This window comes from Panicum virgatum, chromosome 7K, assembly GCF_016808335.1.
Source record: "Panicum virgatum strain AP13 chromosome 7K, P.virgatum_v5, whole genome shotgun sequence".
Classification (NCBI taxonomy): Eukaryota; Viridiplantae; Streptophyta; class Magnoliopsida; order Poales; family Poaceae; genus Panicum; species Panicum virgatum.
The window spans coordinates 35,728,569-35,747,633 of NC_053142.1; the positions used below are offsets into that span (position 1 = coordinate 35,728,569).

The following is a 19,065-nucleotide window of genomic DNA, read 5'->3' on the forward strand; positions in this document are numbered from 1 at the left end:
AGATATTAAATAAATAAACTAAAACAAGTATTACTCATGATTAAATCAATACATCATAAAAACATTAAACAAACAGCAGGTTAAATATTTTTACTAAGTTCTACATGCCAAAAAAAAGCTAACCCAACTAGTTTTACATTTTTTCCATTTTTCTACTATTTACTAGGCATTTTCAAAGCTTGCAACCACTTAAACTAACATTTAAACTAGAGCAAAAACTATTTAGAAACTGAAGATCAACCTGTAAGGAAAGTTATATATCTTAGAACAAGCAATCCAACAAATTTTAGTTTGCATTTTTCTAATTTTTCTATGATTTACTATGATTTTTCAAATTCACTATTTTTGAAACTAAAAAGGAAAAGAACTTTTGCTGATAGACCCCTGGAAAGAATTGGGGCCTCACAATGTGGCCCTTGGCCGGATTTGAGCAGGGGAAGCGCGGGAGCGGCCGGATTCCGGCGAGGGCGAGGCTCGCCGGCGGTGGGGAAGGGGTGGAGAGGCTAGAGGAGGTCGCGCTCTACCTCAGGGTGTGCTCTGTGTGCGGGTTGGGACAGCTGGAGGTGGCTCGCCGGTGTGGAGTAGGGGCGCGGCGGCGGTAGTGAGCGGCGGCGGCGGCCGTCCAGCGGCCGATTCGGGGCAGGCTCGGGCCTGGGAGCTTCACCGGCGCGAGGGGGAGCCTGTGGGCGGGACAGTTCGGGCTAAGGAGGACCGGACAGGGGAGCTCCATGGCGAGGTAGGGGCGGCGGCCATGGCGGTTGGCGAGGCTCGCTCTGGCGCAGGGGAAGGGCTGGGGCTTGGCTCTTGCGCGAGGACTAGTGAAGAAGCAAAATCAGAGTTCGCTTGCGAAGGGATAGGAACGGCTTGAGCGGCGGCGAGATTGCTCGACGGGCGGCACGTGGGGCACGGACGTCGAGAGCGGCGACGACGGCGTTGGCACTGTGTCGAGCAGAGCACTCGTGGGGGCAGGCGAGCTTGGGGTGCTGCCAGGGGAGGTGGTTCGGGGCAAACCTGGGGCGCGCGAGGCGGATTTGGCCGGGGCACGACGTGTGGCCGGCCAGCCGTCGACACCGGCGCACGGCGCCGTCACGGTGGCAAACAGAGAGGAGAGAGGAGAAATGGTGGTGGTGGCAATTTTGTAAATAACTCAAAGTTTCAAAGTCCATTTTGTAAACTCAGCTTTTCTCCAAAAATTTGAACTGTGCTCCGAAAATTTTAAAAACCAAAGTTGTTCAAGATTTTGAGATCTCCAACTTTTGTTTCAGGCAAAACTTCATTCGAAGATTAAATCATGGTTTAAAATTTGAAATTTTGAAACCAAAGCATTAATGTCATATTCAAAGCAAAATTAAAAGTTTTCTTTAAATTTTGTGCTGAAACTCGAAAAACCATAAACACGAAAGTTTTTCACCATTCCAAACTCTACAACTTTGTTTTTAGGCAAAAGTTTATTTGAGCAAGAATTTAAAGATTATTTTTATTTATATTATTTTTTAAAGCATGTTTTATTAAATTGAAATCTAGGCATCATTTCATGTGTTAAAGTGCTAGCAAAAAATTAATCCAATAATTTTTATGCATGCACGATTAATGTTAATGATGATGTTAAACACCTGATTAACCCTAATTATAGATGATTAACACCTGAGTGTTACAGGTGGCTGGCGAGCTCGGCCACGGCGAGGCGCGTGTCCGGGTTCGGGTCGAGCACGTCGCAGGACCCGACCCGCCGCCGACGCCACGCCACCGCCTTCGGTCCGCCTCCTCCTCCTCCTCGGCTCCGGCTCTTGCTCCGGCCCGCCCTCCTCCGGTCCCCCTCCTCCTCCTCGCGGAGCTTCAGCCTGGCTAGGCGGTCCGAGGGCAGCGCTCCGGGAGAAGCTGGCGCGGCCGCCGTAGAGGGCGGCCTTGGCAGACCCGAAGCTGAGCGTGCGCAGCTGCAGCCTGCTGCTGCCCGCACGCCGGCCCGCGCTGCTGCGCCGCGCGCGCGAGGCTGCGTCGCTGGGCTCGGACGCGCAGAACATGAGCGGCGGGGGTCGCCGGTGCCGCCGCGGCGCCGCGGAAGAAGAGGTGCTCCTCGTACGACGGCGACGCGGAGTGGCTCCGCTGCAGCGAGATGATAAAGTCGACATCGCGTCGTTCGGCGGCGGCAGGGCCGAAGGACGAGGCGTAGTCGTCGGACTCGGAGCCCGACTCGGCCGCCTGGCTGCACGCGGTGGAGGCGGGTCGGAGCGGTAGGACAGGTCCAGGTCGAAGAACGGGCCCTCGTCCTCGTCCTCGCCGTATCCGCCGCGCGGGGTGACCGGCGCCATCGTGGCGGCGGTGATCGTGGACACCGCGCGGCGCCGGCGGCAGAAGCGCCGCGTCGCGAGCAGGTATACGCGACCCGCGGTTTCCACTCACTGGGAGTGGAGATGACAGGGTCAGTTGTCAGTTGAAAAAAATGGAAGCCCAATTTACTCAGCCTGCTAGAGTGGAGGCCCATATTTAGGTGTGTAAAATTTAGAAGTGAGCTTCTAAATAGGCATTTGCTCATCCAAATTTAATAGCCCTACTGGAGTTGCTCTAAATAGATATTTGCTCACCTAAATTTAGAACCTCTACTGGAGTTGCTCTGATCCCGCCACCGTTAAGCCGCTCCTACCATCCGATCCACCAACTAAGCATTGTCCTTGCATTCTTAATCTTGTTCAGATTCAGCTCAAATAACATGTGCGCTAGATCTTTTGATGGCCATCCCCACGACCCCACCCCATTCGGATCCTCCTCGCCGCGCCTTTGTCCTTGCATTTCATTTCACCGTGTAAATTGAGCTAGAATAACACGTGCATTCCCCGATCCCCGTCGTGGCAGGGCTGCACTACCTGCACCGGCCAGCGGCCACGCTCGGTCGCCGGTCCCGTGCCCTCCGGTGACCACGTGGCGCGCGCACCGGTGGCCTGGCCTAGTTGGATTCCGCCCTCTCCCGTCGCAGCCGCATCTCCGTGGCACCGGTCCCACCGACCAGTGGGATTCACCTGCCCCGTCGCTCCTCGTCGTCCCCACCCGCGCAGTGAGGCACTGAGGCTGGCACGCCGCCGGCAGACGAGCCAACAGCGCCTCGGCGCCATCGCAGGCGAACGCCGTCACGTGCTTCACGGCCCTCTCCTCCTCGGCTTCTCCTCATCCACCTGCCGTTCGTCTCCCTCGGTCTCAGGCCGCGGCTCTATATAAAGCGGTGCCGCAGCTCGGGGCTCTGGCAGATTTCAGTCGAGGCCCCTCCGTCGATTCGCGGCTAGATCGATTGGCGAGAGAGGGAGAGAGAGGCAGGGATGATGGCGAAGATCCTGGAGGGCCGCCCGGCGAAGATGGGGTTCCGGATGCCGGCGGAGTGGGAGCCGCACGAGCAGTGCTGGATGGGATGGCCCGTACGTACTCCTCCCTCCCTCCCCTGCTTCTTCCCCTCCGATCTGCCCTGCTTCTTCGTGTTGCTAGTTGCTACTTCAATGTTCTTCATGTCTCCACTCTCCAATTCGGTGCTAGTTTGCGGCCGGTCATCCGTGTAACGCTGGAATCCGATTCTCATCCCGAAAGTGCTTTTTTTGGGGGGTGTTGAGAAACGATTGCTTGTTGTGTTTGTGGGATGGCAGTTCAGGAGTCATGAGTTTCTTTTCGTGTAAATCTTCCGCGGTGCGCGTGCGATTTGCTCTCGCCTTTTTCCAGAATATATATGACCCTGCTTTTTAGAAAAATGAAAGTAGGATGATGCTTTCCATCGCGCTAGCTGCGCCACCAAGACTTGTCTGACAGAAACTAGCCTTTTAGCTTGTTACTGCATACACCAGTGGTTCAGCCCGGATGAACGGGGCCGATTATGGCCCTGTTTATTTCCATCCCATAACCCCGCGATCGCAAAAAAAAATATCATATCAAATATTTTGACACATATACATGGAGTATTAAATGAAGTCTATTTACAAAATATTTTATATGGATGGGCTGTAAATCGCGAGACGAATCTAATGAGGCTACTTAATTTATGATTTGCAACAGTGATGCTACAATAACAATTCGCTAATTATGGATTAATTAGTATCATTAGATTCGTATCGCGATTTACAACTCATCTGTGCAAAAAAAATTTATAAATAGATTTTATTTAGTACTTCAAATTAGCAAGATTCTTTCGCAAATTTTTTTTGCTTTTCAACTAAACAGGGCCTATAGGGCTCCGGATCAACGCGGCCGATCATGTGCGGCCGCAGTGCTTTTCGAATAGTATGGTCCTAAAGCCTGCTACTCTTGTAGGCTTCTCTTTCTTGAACTGCGAAACGAATTGGTCAGTGTCTTAATGTTGTAAAACTGGCCGTATATTCCAATTCGCACTTTGCTGGGAGCAGTTAGCGCCTCGGCAGCCTTATCAACTGATCAATTACTACTGGCGTGTGGAGTTGGAATCCTGAATATTTTGTTGTTGGAATCTTGAGCCGTAACAGCGATATGTGCTGTATTTGACTAAGTCGCCATTAGTGAATCAACAGAGTATCCGAAGTTTAGTATTGTAGATTCTTAGGACGTGATTGGTTTCCTTTCTCGGTAATAGGCACACCAACACTGATGTGCAATATACCATTATCATAATATGCCGGTGATGATCTATGACAAATACATAAATAAACTGATCCTGGAACTTACCATTATATACTAAACTGAATATGATGCTAATTTAGCAAAAGAATAGTGATAGCTATAAAATGGTCCTAATAATTTCTGCTCATTTTTTGTCCACGCTTGTGAGTGTGCCCATGAGGCTTTTATTTAAGCATCTCCAAGTGCACTGTCATGATAGGCGTTTTCAATTTTCTTTGAATGTCAGGAGCGTCCAGATAACTGGCGGGAGAATGCTGGTCCAGCTCAAGAGACATTTGCGAGAGCTGCAATTGCCATTTCAAAGTTTGAGCCCGTCACAATATGTGCAAGTGCCAAGCAGGTATCAGATTGACTCCTTTCAACTGTTGTAGTTGTAGAATGCTTCATTAGCATATATGGAGCATTCAGTTTCACTTTTTTTTTGTCACTGGCAGTACCCCAATGTCCACAAGCTGATGGAACATCAGACGAACATCAGGGTGGCTGAGATGAGCATGAATGATTCCTGGTTCCGTGATATGGGGCCCACTGTGCGCCACTTAAATCTTTGCCTTCTTCTATTATCATCTACTGTCTGATGTTTTGGTTTGCTTATAGTGTTCCTGTTTTCAGTTTATCACCCGGAAAGTTGAGTCAGGAATCGAAAAACAGACAATAGCAGGAATCGATTGGCAATTTAATGCCTGGGGAGGTATGTTTTTACTAAACTGAACTATGCATGATTGCTCTGCACTTTTATCAAACTGTTTATTTCAATTATATTTTTTGTCTGATGATAGTTCTCTTTTTTTTCACAAAATAACTTCCTGTTCACGAAAAGGTTCCAATTGTCAATCCATACTTAACAAAATAACTGTTCTTAGTAGCAACCGGCAAGTGATTTCCAAAGGTAGTTGTGAGGTGTGGGTCTGGTTAATTTGCTCTAGGAAAGCATGCATAGAATTAATCTTTTTTTAGAATAAGAGTTTCATAACTTCACAAGTCGATGAGTGAGCCCAAATGTCAGTTAACTTCTTCTCACGAAAATGAGTGGTTTTTTTCTACTTCTCCTACAGGAATTTATGATGATTGGAGTCTTGACAGCGATGTTGCCAAGAAAGTAAGCAACTGAGCTGAGCCCTGCTGCAGAGAAATTGATGTTTGTGCTAACCTATTTTCTGTACTTATAGCTCACTTTACTCTTTCGGCCATGGATTTCAGATATTTGAGATTGAGAGGATCCCTAGGTTTTCGCATAAAATGGTTCTCGAGGGTGGAAGCATTCATGTAGATGGAGAAGGTCTGGGCTGCGTCATATATTTATAGACAACAGATAGCTTCTGAATATCTGCCACTGTTGTCTTGCTAACGAACGGTCCTATTTCAACAGGTACGTGCATCACAACGGAAGAATGCTTGCTGAATCCTAACAGAAACCCCAACATGAGCAAACTAGAGATAGAGAATGAGCTGAAGGATTTCCTTGGGGTCACAAAGGTCATCTGGATACCTCGTGGGCTGTACGGTAAACAAGAAAAGTCCTTTGACTCTTAAAGATGTCGACTGTGAAAGATTTCTGTTTCCCACATGTAGACATTTTGCCTTGCTGAGAAATAAGCTTCATTCTGACCATCTCCCAGGTGATGAGGACACAAACGGTCACGTTGACAACCTCTGCTGCTTCATCAAACCCGGCGTGATCCTCTTGTCCTGGACGGATGACGAGAAGGACCCCCAGTACGAGCGGTCGGTCGAGGCGCTGTCAGTTCTCACCCGATCGGTGGACGCCAAAGGACGGCACCTGGAGGTGGTGAAGATCCACGTCCCGGGGCCTCTGTACATGACACAGGAAGAAGCGGACGGCGTTCTTTCAACGGTCAGTATCACAGCTCTAAACACTCAACCGTCGCTCGCACATGCCCTTTTCAGTGCTGATCTCAGCGCTTTGCTAACGATTAAGGATGCAAGTGGCTACATAATAGTGTTTTTAGATCAACTAATTAATTACGATAGTATATCATTCTAGTTCATTTCTTCTCCCAAATTATTTACGCACAATACCATTATAATTCATTTAACCAAACTTTCTGAGTCATATCCAAAATATATATAACTTGATCCCTACTAACATGGAGGAATCCTCTGGCTCTGGGCGGGGTTGGGTTTGGTTCCAGGGGCACGCCGTGGCGAGGGAGCCGGGCACGAGGCTGGCCGCCTCGTACGTGAACTTCTACGTCGCCAACGGCGGGGTCGTGGCGCCGGCCTTCGGCGACGACAGGTGGGACAAGGAGGCGTGCGCGGTTCTGCGGAAGGCGTTCCCTGACCACGAGGTAGTAAAAACCTTTCACTCACTGCGCATCGCAACTCCTTTTTCGTGTCGCGTTGTTGGTGTGTGGGCGGGGCACTGCAGTTTCGCTCGAATTTGAGCTCGGATGACGCGACGAGGCCCGTGATCTTTCTGTTGGCTCGCAGGTGGTGATGGTGGAGGGCGCGCGGGAGATCGTGCTGGGGGGCGGCAACGTCCACTGCATCACGCAGCAGCAGCCCGTGCGCCCGTCGTAGGCGCAACGGTCGACGTCGACGCGTGCGATGGCTGGCGACGGAGGACGTGCCATGCTAGGAGCACCAGTAGTACTGTAGTAGGAGTATCGATCTCCGGTCGTTATCGAGCTCGACGATTCGTGGGAAGAATAAGACCTGTCAGCAGCTGGTTGACGAACGTGAAATGTTCAGGCGCCACGCAGGCGGCACCTTTGGCATTGAAATTTGTGCTGCCGACCGGCCCGGCCAGCCGGCCCGGCCAGTTGATGGATGATGATGTTCGCTGATATCCTCTGTTGGTGCCTTGGTTGTGAGTGGACACGTTGAGGGCATCCATCACCATCAGCCGCTTCGGGTTCGGCATGTCTGGCCGTCGTGCCTCTCTATGCTGGTGGGCTGCACCGCTTGTGTTGGGCTTGACGAGCGAGCGCCATATCACGGCGGTTTTTTTTATTTTTATATTTTTTATTTCCGTTTTTTACAAAAATATATTTTCGATTTGGAAATTTACAGAAATATACCCCGGCCGCCCCGCTGCCGGGCGGCCGGGACCTGGCCGCCCGGCTGCCGGGCGGCAGGGACTTAAACGCAAAAAAAAAGAAGAAAAATTGTAGACAGGTCCCTGGGGCCGGTCGCCCGGCAGCGGGGCGGCCGGGCCCCCTAGCCGCCCGGCAGCTGGGCGGCCGGCTCTACCACCCCTCGTTTGCATCACTACAATGGATCCTGAGGATGTCATGGTGTTGAGCCCTGGCAATCACAAGTGAGCAATCAGATTGCTAATATACTATATCAACGCTAATCATTATCAGTAACTACACCTAAATGTACCACTAATCACTCCTAATAATAATTAAACTGATTGCTAAACTATTTTCTAACATTTTCTAAAAAAATTCTAACATTTTCTATAATTTTCTAACATTTTCTACAATTTTCTAATATTATCTTGCATTTTTTATTTTCTAATACTTCTCTAACAATTTTCTAGTATTTTCTAATACTAAATCTAACACTAAATGTACTATATCAACACTAATCACTATAAATAACTGCATCTAAATGTACCACTAATCACTCCTAACAATAATTGAACTGATTGCTAATCTACTGTTTCAAAAAAAAATTACAACATAATTTATTTATAAAATGTAGAAAATTTTAGTTACCTAAAGTCGCCGCCTTGAAAATCCGACAGGGCTTCGCCGCTTTGCCTCTCCCTCACCCCTCATCTCCCTCCCTCCCTCTCTTTTCTTTTTTTCTGGATTTTTAGTAAGCCAAATGGAGATGAGGGGGCCAACACCTTATATAGGGCTGGGGGCCGGCCGCCCAGCTGCCGGGCGACCGGCCCCAGAGACCTGTCTGCAATTTTTTTTCTTCTTTTTTTTGTGTTTAAGTCCCTGCCACCCGGCAGCCAAGTCCCGGCCGCCCGGCAGCGGGGCGGCCGGGGTATATTTCTGTAAATTTCCAAATCGAAAATATATTTTTGTAAAAAACAGAAATAAAAATAAAAAAATAAAAAAAACCGCCATATCACGTGCGTTGAGATGCAAAAGCCTAAGCATACCTCTCGCATGTCGCAACTCGCAAGCAGCAGAATTGTTGGAAGATGAGGTCCCAACCCCCACCCACCCACAAACACCCAAAAAAAAAAGAGGAAGAAGAAATAAACAAACGGAGAGCCATGAAGACAGAAGAGGACGGAGGAGCCGTCGTACCAAGCACGCCGCCTGCCTACCACGAGCGCGCCGTGCATTTGGAACTCTTGGCCGTCTTGGTCCCCAAGTTCCAACCATTGATTTCAGATGTTGAAACCATTGGGTGTCGATCCCCAAGGTCTCATGTGCCGCCCTCAGGAGCTGGAAATTTTGGGTGCGGGCAGACGGTTGGCTGGTTACTTTCGTGCCAGCCTTTCACTTGCAACGTGGCATCAGCCGGGTAGTTAGAGACAGAGTAAATAAACTCTAGGATTCGTCGGGTGCACCTTGCCCAGGATTCATGATGCAATGCAACTGAATTACGGCAGCCGATCAAGTCATAATGCTCGGCAGGTCAATAAGACCAGTTTCAGTGGAAGTTGTATGGGTACACTTACCTCCTAGACTAGAACTAGGTAACTGTGTCAGATGAGTTTCATAATGATAGAACTCTCCTCACATCCCATGAAACTCCATCATTCTCTCCTTATCATGTCCGCAAAATTGATGATATTTAATGTCATAAAACTCTATATGAAATCCCCCATTGAGACTGGCCTAAGGTGCCCAAACTTCTGCAGGAAACGAACTGGGTAGCCAATGAGACTGAACGCCCGAAGTAAAACGTCATATCAAAATTTCTGCATTTACAAGGTGGTACAGGCATACAGGGTTCACCTACCGTCTATGAAGCGACCACAGCCAACGATCTCCGACTCGCCTACTTGCCTTACTTGGGTTGGTGACTAGCGTTTCAGGCACTTGCGAAAACAAATGGTTGCCATGACTACATTTGGTTAATAAACAGCAAAGCGATGCGATATGAACATTGGATTGCTCAGTTCTTGGTTAGTGGCTCTAGGAATCCGTACCACCCATCTTCAGATCACCCTCTGTCATTGAAAGAACATATAGGGCAAGTAATCAAACTACATACAGGCAAGATCATTATAGATCTACTGAAAGATTCATGCTTCAGAATTCAGAGCTATTGCCCACCGGTGAACTGATGGGTGGTAACAGGTTCGTTGAGTGTTACTATACGGGAAAATTAAAGCTGTTCTTTATGGGTACGTTTAAATAAGCATTTTAGACTAGGCACCCACCTTGGTAACAGCTGGGCCACATATATATGCTGGAACTCTGAAAGTGTGAATGTGTGATTCATTTTGGGAAAATGGCAAACGCCCCCACCCCCAACCATGTCTTCACTCACGTTATCTTGTGATTGACAGCCCTTCCAGCTCACTTCTATCCCAGCAGTTCAACTGCAATGCTTTGGTCTTCAGTTGCTCGAAAGCAGATCTTAACTTCTGTTTTTCTTCATACGTCACATTAGGCCCACTAGAACCCTGAACCAAGAATTTTCATAAAGTGAAACAATTAGGTAAACTCCAAACAGTATTTTGTCCCAAACTCCCACAACTACATTTGGGCAAGATAAATCAATTAACCGATTTAGTTTAGCAAGAAGTTTTTCTTTTTAAGCTAGGAAGTATATAATCACTTGGCAATTTGGCATATCAACAAGCAAAATGATATCTGTTTTCCTAGATACCCTCAAAGTAACAAGAAGTTGAAAAGTGATTCAACCACTATGAAATTTGAAAACCATCAAACGATATGACAATTAAACAAAACAGCTTCTGTTATTGCTAATTATCACTTACCAGCTGATGCCTTATATAATCCAGGATGCCTTTAATAACTGATTTGCCAAAAGAAAGATTCCTATGGAGTTTCCGGTCATTGCATAAGAAGATGAGTATGGTTGTGACAGCACAAACTCGACATGATAGCTCTCCTGGGTAGTTAAAGTTGGAGAGAGATGAAAGCAGGTGATCATCTCCTGTTATAAAAGACTTAAGCATCTCCAATGTGCTGCAAAGAACCTTGTCATTCTTGTCAAACATGATGGTGCAGGGCTTGATAAAGTACTGAAATAATCTTGTCTTATCAGGTTGAAAACCACCTTCAATGGTCTTAGACAGATCCTGCAGATAAACATAACAGGAGTTGAGGTAAAGTCCTACTTAGAACCAAACATGTACAGTAGAAAACAATCACAAGAAATTGGGAAACATCAACAACCATTTCCACGAAATAAATCAGTGGTGTTTTGTGTTCAATGCGCTGTATCTTGGGACTTCCTAGGTAATGCACGCATTGGAAGTTATAACACAATCTTTGTGATCTTTTCACTCTAATATGCACTATCTGAGAAACTGCGATCTATACTCATGATGTGTCAACATAACCACCCTTTTGGGCTTTTGAATGAAATACTATGCCTTGGAGCAAAATAAGGTAAACATACTGAAATTGCTATCAGAGCTCTAAAATTTGGAAAATTACACACCAAAGAAGCATCAACCAAGTAGCCAGCTATAAGCTTTACGGCATCTTCATTCATGAGCTTATTAGTTCCTGCATCAAGTGTAACAATAATTCTAAACAAGCCGTTCATGTTATGCATCGATGGTTTTTTAGCCTGCAGTAAGCAAATGACATGTGAGTTCAAAAGTTGTGGTGATAAAACATGGAACGGAACCACTGTTTAGGAAACTCACAATCGCATTAGATAAATTATTCCACATCAATTCGAGGACCAGAGAGCCATCACCCATTTCAGATAGGGAAGTTAAAATTAGACGATTCAACGACTTGAAAGTGTCCCAATTCGAGACCTTACTAGGATTCCCTGAAGTAACTAAACCCCCTAGTTCAACAAAGTAAAATACAGCTGTCAGAGAAGAAAGTCTCAGCTAAAATAACCAATAAAAAATTAAAACCATTGAAGGAAAATAGAAAATAATTGGTTCAGCTAAGGTAATCAAAAGTTTGAATGGTCACTAGCAGACAGCATAAAAACAGTAAGCGGAAAAGGATGTTCAAGTAATCACCAGGATGAACTCTGAATCTTGCCATTAGCAGCAACAAAAAACTGAGTAGTTCTGTTATCTGTAAACTACCAGCCTTGTATGTTGACTGTAGAACCTCAACGACCCTGAACAGTACGAGGGGTTCCAGTGCATCACCTGAATTTCATAGATTATAGACTACTCAGAATTTTCAACAAGAAAATTGAATTTAGTGATCTAATCCCTCCATTCCAAATTATAAGTCATTTTAGCTTTTTTTTAGATGCATAGCATTTGCTATGTACCTAAATATACGTTATGTCTAGATACATTGCAAAAACTATGTATCTAGAAAAGCCAAAAACAGTTATAATTTGGAACAGAGGGAGTACAATCAAGCAGAGATTAAGAAAAACGTCTTACTTAAGCAACACGAGGCCAATGGCCCAATTATGTCAGGGAGCAGACTGGGAAAGTAATAAAGGCATGAAGTGGCAAGTTCTTGGCAATCACGAGCTAGGTTAACAAAAGGGCCAAGCTCCACAGCTCCTGATGATGCTGTCAGTAAAAGACATCAATTCAAAAAAAATTTAAAAAAAATGATAAATAAACTTAGACATTGATGATCGTTGAGTGGTAATTACATTCAACACCAAATAACTTTATGAAGGGACGCAGGTTTTCACAGTCCAATGTGGGAAAGTATTGTCCAATTCTTAGAAGAAGCTCCAAAACAACCTAAAAGAATCCATGTGATCAGAAAGTAGAAAAGTGACAAGGTTTAACATGATCAACAAATATACCAACTCTATATCATTGCCAAGCATAACGATTGTTAGTGAATAACAAAAACCTATGGCAAACCTTTGTAACTGAGGGGGCTTTATCAATTGATTGCAGCAAAATTCGGGGTAACTCATGTATCCACACGTCATGATAGCCCAGCACGCCTGAACCGTCTTCAGCAAACCATGTGCCTGTTTTCTCCTAAACATATATAAAGGGGAAGATATTATACATCATAACTCAGGATCCACACAATTTTTTTGTGAGGCCAAGAAGTTTTAGGTGATTATTATCTTTTACATAGAATCACTTCTGGGAATGCATATGTCATATTGATACCATGGACCAGAGTTACTTGCATGTCATCACCAATTTGGTGGTTTTGACTAGACATCCATCAAGTCCTACTTCTTACGGTTGGAGTATGTATAAAAATGAATGGCATCTTAGACCTGGCATGGTTTCTAAGAGACAACTTTGACTCTATCATGATGTATTAGCAAAAACATATGAAAACATAGTATGATGAAACCTTTTTACGAAGAACATATTTTTTACTTTTTTCAGTAAGTAGTTGAGTCCAATGTTCTTAAGGCGTTGAGGCGAGGTGTGGCGCCCTACCTCCTCTGGACGCCTAGGCGAGGCGAGGCGATGCCATACACCAACGTAAAAGCAGAATATTAGCAGTATAATTAGCAGTATAAAGGGGAAAAGAAATGAGAAAAGAAGAAAGAAAAGGGAAAAGGCCCAGGAAGAATGTAAGGCCCAGCCCACCAAATCACTACCAGCCCATAAACTACTCATCTCCTCCCGTCAGCCCACCCTCTCCCCCCTACCCTATATTGTCGTGCGCCGCCACTCGCCCGCTCCTCCCTTCGCGGCCACCCCAGACGGAGCACCAGCGCCGCCAGTCCTCCTCCCTGCCGCGGCCACCCCCAGATGGAGCACCAGCGCCGCCGCTGCTCCTCCCTGCCGCGGCCACCCCCAGATGGAGCACCAGTGCCCCCGCTCCTCCCTGCCGCGGCCACCCCCAGATGGAGCTATGGCGCCGCCGCTCCTCCTCCCTGCCGGACGGCGCGGAGACGGTGCTGCCCAGGCGCAGCACTGTCGGAGACGGCAGGTACAACATCATCTTGCTATCGCTGATCGGTTTTCGTCCTCTTTCTCCCTTCTCCCTCCCTCCATCCCTTCCTGACATGAATTAGGCAAGGCGTCCAGGACGCCTTGGAGCCTTGGAGCCTCACCGCCTAGGCGACGACTAGGTGACGCCTTAAGAACTATGGTTGAGTCAATCTATGATGATATTTTCTCATGTTAGTAGTCAAATTTTAGAAGTTTGAAAGAATCTTGTTCAAAACACTGTACATGTAATACAGAAAAATTAATACTTAAGCATGAACATGGAAATCTTAGCATAATGTCAAATAAAGGCACCTACAGGAAGCAGCATTTCTCCAACTGCATCCAAATATGGAAAGATTAGCTTGCAATCCACCTTGCAACCTCTAAATGCATCTGTAAATGCCTGCACTTGAACAAAGTGTTTTTATTTTGGTAATGTCATAACATAAAATGTTTTACAGACTAGAAAAGCAAAGCAAAGCAAACATACCTCCAACAAATGTTCTTTTGAGTCATCTGGGGCATTGAATATAAGATCCGGTATGCAAGTTATAATGGGGCTCAAATACATTTCCATGAGATCCTTATTGCGAAGTGTCTTTGCCTGCTAAAACAAAAAGATCATCAATTCCAAATCAATAATGCAAATCCCTAAGCTAGTCACAAAATGGTGAACATGAGCAGTTAAAACTGATAAGCAAGGAACAACCTTTGCGAATAGAGAAGATACAAAATGGCAAAATTCTTCAGCTGGAAACATTGTGCTATCTATCCATGCACTCAAGCACAGAAAGATTTCAGCAATCTTCAAATTGAAAATGAAAAATTTGCCGTCTTCCTGCCATGAGAAAGAAATTCACAAAAAGTTATATGCAAAAGATATTCAACAACCAGAACTTTATCCTAAGGACTACACAACTACAAATTTGGAACAGGGCAAATCAATGGTATTTGAACCAGAAAGTTAACTCTGGACAAACAGTTGCTGAATCATCAGCAACAAAGTCCAGCCAAATAGTTGCTGAATCATGAATTCACGATCCAAGTATCTTCATAGACTTACTACTGTTACAACTAACATGTTCATCGACTTATACTACTGCAGCAAAAAAAAATGCTCAAACACGAGAACAGATTCCATGAAAAATTGTGATGCGTGTAGAGTTGCCAAAAATGTTCAAGCTCAACAAGCTATTTGAACCATACTTGGGAATGGAGTTTTATAATTCTTCAGCTCAGCTGGCTAAGCTTGCTTAATCTTGTCTTGATTAGGTTCAAGCATATGCAATTATACATTAATACAAGAGAATACAAACATAGTACTCCCACCATTTTTAAATATGTGACGTTTAGGATAAAAGGAGTGGTAGACACTAGCTAAGAGCCTCTAGCATACATTAATACACATGTTAGAGTTCCTTATTTCTATCATAAGGTACTATGTCCGTAGATCAAAGCGATCACCCTACCAAAGTCAAGCAAATGAAATCCTGGCATATTTCTTCTTTTTTGCAAGGAAAAATAAAACTAGCATGATTCTCTTTTGTTTGACAAGAAGGTATTCAGTAAAAAAACATGGTGGTAATATCAAGGGAATTTTTTTTTTACCTTTTCATGAAACAAACGCTTCACGCCCCATAAATTCTTTAGATGTATCAATAAGGAACTTCTCAACCAGTCAGGCCCAAACTGAGTCTTGGATATGGAAAATCTTAACTGAGGTTTCTTCACTTCATGAATAAATATCCTACATATTATATCCAGACAATGGAGGGCTGATAACAATGCTTCACTTGATGATGCATCAATAGCTGACTTTGCACAGAGCTCTGAGGCTGAAACCTCTACAGAATTAATGAGAATTTGGACAAGGCTCTGAAGCTTCACTAATAAATTGGGCATTGCAAATGCTCCTGCAGTGCAGAAAAAAAGCATATAAGACAACAATAACCTAGATGAATGCCAAAATGATTCATAAAGTAAAAAATGACTGGGAATCTGGAAGGGCCGCAGAAATTGTTTGCCTGTTTATATTATGATCCATAAGGGAGATATATTTATATTTATAAATACTGTTCATACTTCTTGGTATTCTGAATTAAAACCACAACAATTTCAATAAACAAATCAATTAACTAACATGAATCCAGGTTAAACACTTACTAATCCAATGATAAGACCAAAAACAGGAGTGCTATACTGATAGAGGCATCCGGTATTTTGCTCTTCATTTCAGGAAGGCCAGCAAGTTGGAAGTACCATAAAAAACAAGAATAAATGTAGCAAAAGCTAAGTTGTTTGTCTACTTAATTTCAGGCAACCTCTTATTAGTAATTATATAAACATTCAACTCAATTAATATTTATGCCATTCCAAGGTGGTTTAACAACATAAGCTACATAGATTATAGAGCAAAAGAAAAGGAGAGAGTATAAAAGACTTAACTGCCTACTGAGTTATCTTCATCAGAGGTACATTTCCAAAGTTCCCTTGCAGAGAGGTCATGAACCTATAGGTGATGAACGCAGCTTTTAACAATGGAGTATAGTTAAAGATGGACTTTAACAAAGTTATGTCAGGAAGAAACTTCTTAAATAAATGACAGTTCCATGAGTTCATGGTACAAACCTGTCGATTTGATATATCATCATTTTCCATCGTTTTAGCAACCAAAGAAAGGCAATGTCCAAGCCCACTAAGGACACTGTTAAGTTTGTTCCTATCATGTAGGTTGATTCTATCATTGCTCAGTACCGCAATAAAGTTGTTGAAAGCCTGTCAGAAAAAATAATGCAAATAAAAGTGGCAATTAATTGGACAACATGTGTACAATACTAGCAGGAGTGAGAAACATCCAATGATATACATTCACTACTTGATGAAAGCTGGAATACAAGATTAGTTCTGATAGTTAACAGATGCAAATTTTAGAAACAAGTACCATCGATTAAAGAGCACAATTATACAATATATCTCTTAACAAAATAATTTTCCCAGAACAATAGAGACGACTCACATTCAATACTGTGACAGCAGCCCACTTACCTGTTCAGCATAACTAGAAAAGGACGATGGGAAATTGAGAACCACAAGCTCCAAAAAACGGAAAGCCATTAACTGGATATCAATAGATAGATGGGTCATTCCATTCAGAATATTAGCCATCAGCAGAAACAGTGTACTCCGGGTCGATATAGCATTATCCTGCAATTAAAAAAAGTCCACATTTGATGCCAAAATCACAGAGCTAGAAAATTGAACCAATCAGAACTAGAGCGCTTCAATGGTTATTGGAATAGCAAAAAAAAAGTAGACAATTCAAGACTGGTGCATGGAATGGCAGTAACGAAAGAGATAGATTATGATGTATTTACAAATGCAATGGATAAGCAGGCATTAGACTGTGGTTACAGAGCATGATATCATGAGAGCAAGATTAATCATCACCAGAGCATGAAGCAGGAAACAACAATAACTGTTGCAATTAATATTTTTGTTGGTAATCCAGCAATTTGTTAAAAGTGGGAGAAATACCTCTTTCAAAGATGGGAAGATCATAGACTGCAGTATACTGTATAATGATTCACGGACCACCTTGTCAGTATCGCATATCCTTTCCTGCAGCTTCTCAATTATAGCAACCTTGTGCAGTTTAAGCTCTGTTGGGTGCTTGACAACAATGTCCTTGATTCCATTCAGTGCAGCTTCAGCATAAAGATGGTAGCATATAAACAGTCAGCTACTACCAAAACATCGAGACTGCATGCTAGTTTATCTGATGGGTCACCGTGCAGACTAGAGGAAGCTCACCTCGCCGCACATTGGCATTATAGTGGGCCGTCTGCTGCAGAAGCTCCCGAAGCGTGAGCCCACGCTTGTTCACCGCCATGCCCGCCCTCTCCGAGGCCATGCTCTGCTCCGGCAGCACGATCGCTGGACGCGCACACAAGTCAAACCTCAAATTGCAGGATAACGAAGAAAAAAAGAGGGTTGCCTCCGCTGGCCTTACTTTTGGATTTGATCTCCGTGCTGGTGGCATTCTTCGGCGGCGGCAGCTTGCGCCCGACCTTGTGCTTGTACTTCTGCAACCGCCGGAAAGGCCTCGACGCAGTGAGCTAGAGCCAGGGCTCGGAGGGAGCCGAGAATCGGCGGGATGAGGTTACCTTGAAGTCGACGCCGCCGCGCTGCTTCGGCTTGGGCTTGGGCTTCTTCGAGGAGGCGGAGGAAGAGGCCGCCGCGCCTCCCTTCGGCCGCCCCATGGCGCTGGCGCGAGAGAAAGCAGGGCGTAGCTACTACCAAGCTCTTGGAGGCGTGAGGGGTCGCGACTCGGGTGGTCGAGGAGATGGCGGCGGCGGCGGCGGCTGTCGGAGGGGGGGTTTTGCGTTGCTCTCGCGCGCCACCGGCGGCGGCGGCGCAGGAGGGGAGAGAGAGCAAGTCAGGGCTTGCTTGCTCTACGGGCCGCGCGAGCCTATTGCAGCTGGGCTCGATCCTTTGTGGGCCGGCGCATGTAAAATGTGTCGCCTAGCTGGATAGGAGATATGGCAGCCCACGCATCGAGCGGCTGCCGGTTGCATAAAGCAGAGAAATATGGGCTTCAAGTTCTAATCAAAAAATTGAAAAGGCCAAGAACATGTATGAATTTGCCACCGCCATCTCCAAAGTGCCAACGCCTAATTTATATAAATAAATTTATTCAGCATGCATATACTCACGAAGTGTAAGCTGTAAGCATTGGATCTAGGGATTTCAGCATTTTTCATTTGGAAAAGTCTGCTTTACCTCGTCCAACTTTCACGAAAATCTGATTTTCCTCCTCTAACTACAAAACCGGGTATATTTACTCCTCGAACTATCCAAACCGGTTCAAATGTCCTCCCTGACAGGTTCTGACCCTGGGTTCATCCTTAAAAAATCATATTAAATCACAAAAAAATCATAAAATGGAAAATTCAATTTTGTTGGACTCCACATGAGTAGATCTATGCAGTGAATATATGATATGATATACTTTAGAACAAAGTTTTTGCTGTAGCTTTAGATATATAGTATTCTATAATTAATTCATAACTACAGTTTTCTTGGTCTAATTATAGTGAAATTTTTGTGGTGGGCTAATCATTATATGCTTGATTAGTAGTAAAAATTTCATGCTCATTGGATCATGTATGCCTGAGTTATAGATTTGTCTATGTTTAAACATAGACAAATCTATAACTCAGGCATACATGATCCAATGAGCATGAAATTTTTACTACTAATCAAGCATATAATGATTAGCCCATCATAAAAATTTCACCATAATTGGACTATGTAAACTATAGCTATGAATTAATTACAGAATAGTATATATCTAAAGGTATAGCAAAATTTTTGTACTAAAGTATATTATATAATATATTTACTATATAGGTCTACTCATGTGGAGTCTAATAAAATTAGATTTTCTATTTTATAAT

General features: G+C 44.6%; 2 protein-coding genes across 5 annotated transcripts; one reads left to right on the plus strand and one right to left on the minus strand.

Annotated features, from left to right (window-relative positions):
* The first annotated feature begins 2,830 nt into the window (after window positions 1-2,830).
* On the plus strand, window positions 2,831-7,532 carry LOC120641187 (agmatine deiminase-like). The gene is made up of 10 exons (XM_039917190.1): window positions 2,831-3,404; window positions 4,853-4,966; window positions 5,061-5,156; window positions 5,239-5,317; window positions 5,682-5,725; window positions 5,827-5,905; window positions 5,996-6,130; window positions 6,246-6,481; window positions 6,780-6,935; window positions 7,078-7,532. The coding sequence occupies exons 1-10, from the start codon at window positions 3,309-3,311 to the stop codon at window positions 7,165-7,167; spliced, it is 1,125 nt and encodes a 374-aa protein (XP_039773124.1). The 5' UTR covers window positions 2,831-3,308; the 3' UTR covers window positions 7,168-7,532.
* Window positions 7,533-9,413: 1,881 nt separating this feature from the next.
* LOC120641188 lies at window positions 9,414-18,053 on the minus strand. 4 transcript variants are annotated; one of them, XR_005662171.1, is made up of 20 exons: window positions 17,773-18,047; window positions 17,619-17,691; window positions 17,420-17,542; window positions 17,144-17,313; window positions 16,655-16,813; window positions 16,238-16,384; window positions 16,055-16,118; window positions 15,218-15,522; window positions 14,319-14,447; window positions 14,100-14,216; window positions 13,926-14,012; window positions 12,566-12,688; window positions 12,346-12,439; window positions 12,125-12,259; window positions 11,744-11,878; window positions 11,411-11,559; window positions 11,200-11,331; window positions 10,511-10,834; window positions 9,947-10,192; window positions 9,414-9,731 (listed from the first exon to the last, which is right to left on the minus strand). XR_005662171.1 is itself a non-coding variant. In XM_039917191.1 (19 exons), exons 1-19 carry the CDS (start codon window positions 17,866-17,868, stop codon window positions 10,058-10,060), a joined length of 2,697 nt encoding a protein of 898 aa, XP_039773125.1. In that variant the 3' UTR covers window positions 9,753-10,057. The 4 variants fall into 4 exon arrangements, 2 of the variants coding, with proteins under 2 accessions (XP_039773125.1, XP_039773126.1); XR_005662172.1 differs by having other exon boundaries at window positions 9,458-9,731; window positions 14,100-14,213; window positions 17,773-18,053; XM_039917191.1 differs by lacking the exon at window positions 9,414-9,731 and having other exon boundaries at window positions 9,753-10,192; window positions 17,773-17,868.
* Window positions 18,054-19,065: the final 1,012 nt, after the last annotated feature.

Coding starts and splice junctions, on each gene's coding strand:
- LOC120641187 (XM_039917190.1), top strand. CDS start 3,309: ATGATGGCGAAGATCCTGGAGGGCCGCCCGGCGAAGATGGGGTTCCGG. Junction 3,405..4,852: donor AGTGCTGGATGGGATGGCCC/GTACGTACTCCT, acceptor TTTGAATGTCAG/GAGCGTCCAGATAACTGGCG. Junction 5,906..5,995: donor CATTCATGTAGATGGAGAAG/GTCTGGGCTGCG, acceptor CTATTTCAACAG/GTACGTGCATCACAACGGAA.
- LOC120641188 (XM_039917191.1), bottom strand. CDS start 17,868: ATGGGGCGGCCGAAGGGAGGCGCGGCGGCCTCTTCCTCCGCCTCCTCG. Junction 17,543..17,618: donor CACGGAGATCAAATCCAAAA/GTAAGGCCAGCG, acceptor GTGCGCGTCCAG/CGATCGTGCTGCCGGAGCAG. Junction 10,193..10,510: donor ATTATATAAGGCATCAGCTG/GTAAGTGATAAT, acceptor TTCTTGGTTCAG/GGTTCTAGTGGGCCTAATGT.